This window comes from Excalfactoria chinensis, chromosome 10, assembly GCF_039878825.1.
Source record: "Excalfactoria chinensis isolate bCotChi1 chromosome 10, bCotChi1.hap2, whole genome shotgun sequence".
In the NCBI taxonomy this organism is placed as follows: Eukaryota; Metazoa; Chordata; class Aves; order Galliformes; family Phasianidae; genus Excalfactoria; species Excalfactoria chinensis.
The window spans coordinates 2,199,755-2,207,057 of NC_092834.1; the positions used below are offsets into that span (position 1 = coordinate 2,199,755).

The following is a 7,303-nucleotide window of genomic DNA, read 5'->3' on the forward strand; positions in this document are numbered from 1 at the left end:
GGTTCTGGCTTTTCCTGTGAAAAAACTTAGTTTACTGCAGTTTTAATTTAAAAAAAATGATAATAAAATGAAGCTTGTTGATTTGAAAATATCTTAAATATGAAAGTTCTGTCATTTTTTCCTAATAAAATATCTTTATGTATATATTTTCCTGCTCAGATTCCCCGAAGCTGTATGTCAGAGGACAGTAAATATGTTCTTATTCAGATGCTGTGGGATAACATGAAATTGCATCAGGATCCAAGGCAGCCTCTGTATATTCTGTGGAATGCTCAGAGTAAGCTTTGTTTCTTGTGGGGGTCTTTCTTGTTTGCTTTTCTTTAGTGTGTATTTTTTGTTGATTAATTGTCCTTTTAGATCAATTTTCATTTTGCACAACTAAAGAGTGTCTTGAAAAAAAATCTCTGTATAGTTCATGTGAGATACGTGACTGACTTTTTGATGATGCTACTTTTTGTCTTGCAGGTCAAAATCGCACTCTTTTGTTTGAGAGTGAGTGTTAAGTTCGGTGCTACTATTTTGAGTTTGTGACATGTTTTGGGGGGAAGCTGGCTGTATATTTAGCAGTAAACTGCTCAAACAAGTTCAGTTCTGCAGCATATCTGTTTCATTGACCATTATCCCAAGTGACTTATTCTTCACTGGGAGGGGGAAAAAAAAGGGAATGTATTTCAGTGATGCACTGAACTTACATTGACAGTTCATCTTTCTATTATTATTATTTTTGCTTACAAAGAATTTTGTTGCCACTGTTAGATCACATGCCTGGAAATATGCCTCGTGACCCATTATAGCTATTGAGTTTTCTTCCATATGCTTTTTTTTTATGTTGCTGTTTTGTTTGAACATTTGTTGTTCTTCAGTACATATATGCCAATGTTTTCACAGTTTTGTAGCATCCCACCATTTTTTAAGCACCTTTCTGCTTGCTACGCAAATCATATGTTTGTTCTTACAGTGTTTCTAATGTTTTTCAGCCCAGAAGTATCCCATGGTCCATTTGTTGCAAAAAGACGATGACTCTTTTAATCAAGAACTTTTGAGAAGTATGGTGAAGAGTATTAAGATGAATGATGTGTACGGACCAATGAGCCAAATATTGGAAAGACTGAACAAATGGCCACATATTAAAAGGCAGAGGTAAGGGTTCAAACGTGCCATTCTGGAGCAAGCTGGGACAGCTGTGAGGCTAATGCAGTGTGAATGGTATTTTCAGTATTCTATTTTTTTTTTTTAAAGAAAAAATCAGTGATCCAATAGTATTCTTGAGTTTATCACTCAGTCTGGTAAATACTTGTCAGTTTTTCTTCTCCACTCTGCAGGCACTTCTCTTACATCTGAATGATGGTAGATGAAATTGGAAGTGTGTGTCTGTGTATTTTGCAACTAGACATTGTATACTTACTGACCGTATTGGTTATACTTTAAAAAAAGAAACAGCCAATACCCATCTCCACTTACTCCAAGGATGCATTTAGTGGAGGTGGAGGGTGTTTAATTCTCCATTGCAAAAAGAAGGGGAACTGTGAGGGTAGGTTAAGTCTTGCATTATTTAGGAAGCTTTTCTCTGTTAGTGATGGAATTAGTGAAAATTATTTCTGTATAAATTTGTATTTCTTGCCTGGATTTACTGGTTTTTATTTATAGTAAGATATTGCAGTCTTTTCAAGGTGTTTACTTGGTTGTATGCTTTTCTGCATTTCTATGTTATCATGACAAACCAAACTCCATACCTGTCTGTGACATTTTGTGGAATTTGGCCAAGGATAAAAGCTGTGGGCCATGGGGAGAGGAGTGTGTGATGTAATCACATAGCTTCATTCCTTCATGAATAGGATAAAAAAAGTAAAGTAAAAGCTTATGATAACATTGCAGTGCTGTCTTCCTCTCTTTTGGTTGGATCACTGGTACATTGAGTGCCTAAGCGTGTAATTCTGAGGCCTGTTACAACATCCCCTCCTCTGGTGCAAGTTGTATCAAGGTTCTACCCAAGCAATGTCCAAATCTGGGGAGTCCAGAGCACCCTCCAAAGGTCAATGCTGACGTTTTGGAGGTGATAGTAGAGAGTGTTGTTCAAGGTGCTTAAGATATCTTTAAATAATTCTATCTATTCTTAGTATAGTTAATTTTTTTTATAGTAACTAGCATATAAATAAACTTTTTCACAATTTCAGGAGCCTGTATAGAGAAATACTGTTTCTTTCTCTTGTTGCCTTGGGAAGAGATAACATTGATATAGGTAAGTTTTATTAATTACTGATATAAGCACAGATAATGTATGATCCAATGTGTGTATGCACTTCTCAACTTCAGAAACCATTGTTTTAGATGTATGTCATTTTATGGTAAATACTAAGTCCTTTTTATTGTTATTTACTTCTGATAAGCCTGTTAATTGTCATTATGTTTACGTTGTGGTTTCAAACTAGATATGCAGGGATTGTTCTTCTGTTTCTGCAGATGCTTTTGACAGAGAGTATAAAATGGCCTATGATCGTCTGACTGCTAATCAAGTGAAGAATACTCATAATTGTGATAGACCACCAAGTACTGGAGTGATGGAATGCAGAAAGATCTTTGGAGAACCATATCTATAAATATACTTAGGTGAAAAGCTATGATGTGTACCTGTGTAAAATAACCACTTCAGTCAAAAGGAACATCTCAGTCTTCAGTGTTTGAGAATGTATGTACGAATGTACCATGGCAGAAGGCCTTGGAAAAATGGGGCCTATCTCCTGTTGTGGCAATGGACAGAGTGAGAAACGGGCCAAATGTTCTTTCCTTGTCCCTAGCCCTTTATGCAAATCAGCGTGTAGAAAGGAAGATTCTAAACAAAATCAATTTTCTAACTTAGGACAACATACTACATTTCCCTTATTAAAATATATATATATATGACAGGTGGACAGAAACAATGCACTGAAACTAATGTGAGCGAAGTAAATTCTTCAGAATCTATTGTTTACATAGAATATTCATGATGTTATGAAGAGCATACAAAGTTGTATTATACATATTTTGAATTGTTTATAGTAAGTTGATATTTTTTTATTTTTTTTAAATTACTGGAGTGAATTTTAAATGGACTTGCTGCATAAGCAATACACTGCTTATTTGTTTTGCAGGACATTGCTGTTTATAGTAACTTGTCCAGTTACTTTTGAAGAGTGATTTGTTTTTAAAGCAGAGTAGAAAATGTAAACCTTCACCTAGACAGTGCGCTAGATGCAGGATTTCTCTCATGCATACATGGAAAGCGTATAACCACAGCAATCAGCAGGAAGGTATGGTGAAAGCTCTACTAACACTGATATATCTCTGTACAGTGCTCTGTAGGAACATCTTCCCCTCCCATTTCCCTCACTCCCTGCTCCTTAGAGAGAGTTTGTAGCATATTGAAGAGTCCTACAGATGATTTTTATGTCGTCAGTGCATCTCAACAGTTGACGTTTGCTAACGTGACCTCATTACAGATGTTATACAAAACAAGTGACAGCATTCAAGTTCTTCATAAAAATGCAGTGATCCAGTATCTTGGTTGGATGTGTTTAAAACACACTAAATGTGGTGAGCACATAATGCTAATCCAAAGCTTTTAACTTTTCCACAGTAGGTAAAGCAACCTTGCTGCAGGGAATATGTAGGGAGTGTAACTTATTGAGGCATATTGTGAATAGTAAAATGTAATTTGAATGTCTGGTCTTTGTTTCATAGCGAAACAACTTTTTCTTTTCTCTATGAAGAACACTGTGTCAGTCCTTGTGGGGGATTCATGGCTTTTGAATTAGCTTCTTGTTTGAGAATGTTCAAAAAACACTGTACTCTTAGTCACATAGCAGCTCCACACTGGAAAGCAGGCTACAGTGAAAACATCAGAAGTCTTATATGGAGGTGGGAAAAGAGCCATTGAATTGTATAAAATGCCCTAAACAAATCAAGCAAAGCTTTAACAAATACTTTGTTTTCTTTAGTCTTCGCAGTCCCCTGATTCTAATTTGTTGTTCCTTTTGTAATGTTTCTTAATACTCACTCGTTCCATTCGATTATATGTTTTATCTGTCTGCTTACCAGCAGGAATTTTTAAAAAATTTCTTTAGTTTGCAAGCGTAGTAAAACAGCCACATTTAGCTAGATAGGAGGGAGATGAACTTTAAAGCTCACATTTACTCTATTAAATGAGATAGTGAGCCTCTTAGAGGCTTAAATGAGTAGTGCTACTGTACTGCTGTGCGTAACCTCTTCCCAGTCCACTGTAAAACAGTAATATGATGCTGTCCTAAGGATAAAGGATTTAAACTTTTTAGAGCTGCGGGTATATGCTGATGCTAATTGCAAGATGCATTTTGATGTAAATGAAGTCTTTCTGGATACAGCTGTCACTGGGTAATTCCTCTTCTCTATTCTGCTGCTAATTATGCAGCTGAGGTTTTTGGGTTTTGAAGTTTCCCCCACCCTGATGTGGAGCTAGCAATGTTACACTTACCAACGTTTTTCATGTTTAATTTATTTTAACAGCTTGTGAAGCTCTCATTCATACTGTCACACTTGTAAAATATTCCTCATGCACAAGCTGTTGCTACTTTTTCACCCAGGTACATTGTAAACTCTGTCATTGTAGGGTGAACGTGTATCCGCTTCATTCTTAACTATTGTGAAAAATACCAGATTATTTTATAACATATTCATCATAAGTACCTGTTAGTGTGCATGTATGCTCTGCTCTGTACAGTATCTACACCGTATTTACCAAGTAAAAGTAGTGTATATAGATTCATACATATTTGTGATGTTTACAGTGTAGTGCTCCAAGCTTTTTGCAGCTCTGCTTCCCGCATCATTCACCACTTGGAGCAGCCACTGTGGACCTTCAAGCCATGAAGGAAGGCAAGAGCTTTTCCAGAGCTACTGTGTTGTGTTAGAGGTACTGAGCTATGAAGCAAGCTTCATGCTTTCTATTTCAGTCTGGCAGGAGCAGCTGAGCCTTGTCTCTAACAGCCCCTCATGTAACAGGACATTACGCTGCAACTGCGTGCGCCTGCGCAGGGATAGATGCAACACTTGTCACTTGGCCCTCATCCTTCATTCTAGTCCCAGCTTAGTTGTAAGTATTTCCAACAGTCTTTAACATTAATAAAGCCAACCAGTTTGCCACTTCAGATATCAGCAGTCCTGTCAGTATTATCAGAAGAGTATATACTGTATCATGAAAAGGAGTTGTATATGCGTTGTTAAAACAGTCTCACATCCTCAGTGGCGCTCCCAAAGCATTGCTTTATTTGGGTGTGCTTTTAAATTAGTGTATCACATAGTATTCCATTAAGTGAAACCATTACACAGGATGAATTGCTTTATAAAGTCTGTTGCAAGTCAGTCAGCTGTAGAAACATTATAAGAAGATGTAGTTGGAATAGTATTATACTTTAAGTGGGAAGTTATTCATATCACAATAATGTTCAAAGTGTAGGCCATGGGTGGATAATTTTTAGGCCTCATCCAGTTCAACGTTGAAACAGTTTACAGATCTCACTGTCCTTTATTAGAAAAGCAATTTGAGTATATTTTCCAATACAGCAAAGATGGATAAATATTTGAGACATATTTTCAATTTAAAATTTTGTATGAACTGAATTTTCTCCTTTTGTGTACAAAATAACGCCTCTGTCAGAACCTTAAACAAAGGTTTTACATTTGCAGTGCAATATATATTTTGCTTTACTTATGGTTCCACTGGAATAAGTATTGGAGATGACACAGTGAAATGTGAAGAGAAATGGTGCTGTTCCTCTGACACTGCTAGTTCCCATTCTGAGGCAGTTTGCTGTTGGCACACTTACAGTCTGATGGATTAGACTTCTGCTGACCAGTTCAGCAACTTGTACCCCAAGGAAAAGGCAATTCCCACATATGAGATCTTCATATGCAAAATGGGAGATGCAAGTAGTAATAATAGAGAAGGGTATTTCTGGGTAGTATCTCACCGCAGTTTGAAAATGGTACTTTGTTAGTCTGCAAGCAGCACTTTTAAAAGAGTGGTTGTAGATTTGTAAATATGTAATGTTTAATTTTTATTTACCAAAAATACAGTATGTTGTATGTTTGCTTTGGTTTGTAGTTCCTTTAAAATATGCAAGTTGGTGTTCACAATGTTAAAATTTTTTTTTGTCTCATCCAAAAGAGTTTTACAGTGAGTCAATAAAAATCTTAAAATCTTTCTGGTTATTTTCATTAATGTTTTATTAGCTGGATTAGAATGGCAGAAGTGCCTGCAGCTCAGCTACATTGTTTGCTCACAGGAGGCATTTTTAACAATAAACCTTTTGGGTTTGTTGATTGTTGACATCAGTGGCGTTTTTCCTCCTGGCTATATAAAGACAGTGCTAACAGCAAGAGTTAGTGCTGGAAAGAAAGATGTGTAAACTTCAGAGATGAGTCAACTCTTATTTGCCGCCTTCTTGTAGCATGTCTGGTTTCTGGTTTAGCTTTTCCAAGTGGCACTATTCTAACCGAGATCCACTCATTCTTTTTACAGTTAGATCTCAATCCATGTAATGTCATGCTTGCATTAGTAGTGCTTACTGATCATATTGCATGAGATCACAATTTGAACGCTGTCTGTATGACTTCTTTTAGGACTGCTGTGCAATTCTCAAATCCTGTTGTCATCTGCATGCTGAAATAGCTTTTACTGCTTGCTTGTTCCTTGAAAGGCTCAGTGTTACGTCTCCAGTAGTCTTAAGAGGACCATCAAGAAGGGCCGCTTCAGGTGTGCATTACATGTTTTGTATTCACTTTCTTGGGTGTATGTGTAAAGTGTCAGTTGTTCTATCAAAGCTTTATAGTGGCTTTCAATCAAAGGATGAAAATGGCCTCTGCAGAAGGAAGTAATGACAAAGTAGCTACAGATCAAACCTCAGGAACTGCTGTGCTTTGGAGCACTTACTGCTTTTATACAGTTTGAGAGAATTCACTTCTGAGATGGAGATTGTGACCACGCAGAGCTTTGGAGCAGAGCAGTTCTGCAAGGGCAAGCCATGAAGGTGTGATTCTGTTCCCACCAAGTAAAGATCATTGATTTCAGTGAGTTTGAGCAGTCAATTTCATAAATCTGTGTGGTCATGAAAGTAAATTATACACACTAAAATGTGTATAAATGTTCTACGCTTAAGATCAGTTTCATTACCTTAGGGTCAGCCACACTGAACACCTAATGTATTTGTATTGTACCATTGCAGGAATGCCTAAAGGGGCACAGTATTTGGTACTGGTCAATTTATTGCCTGGTCTTTTTCTTTTCTTAAGG

At 36.8% G+C, this 7,303-nt stretch overlaps 1 protein-coding gene across 6 annotated transcripts in view; it reads left to right on the forward strand.

The window, feature by feature from the left end:
• Window positions 1–6,209, forward strand: part of DENND4A (DENN domain containing 4A) — a 58,996-nt gene extending 52,787 nt beyond the window's left edge. For all 6 annotated transcript variants that reach the window (XM_072345756.1, XM_072345758.1, XM_072345759.1 and 3 more), the window contains 5 exons: window positions 160–277; window positions 466–492; window positions 978–1,140; window positions 2,175–2,239; window positions 2,461–6,209. In XM_072345756.1, the coding sequence (XP_072201857.1) occupies window positions 160–277; window positions 466–492; window positions 978–1,140; window positions 2,175–2,239; window positions 2,461–2,597 (510 nt within the window). In that variant the 3' untranslated portion in view covers window positions 2,598–6,209. The remainder of the gene's footprint in view (window positions 1–159; window positions 278–465; window positions 493–977; window positions 1,141–2,174; window positions 2,240–2,460) is intronic.
• The last annotated feature ends 1,094 nt before the right edge of the window (window positions 6,210–7,303 follow it).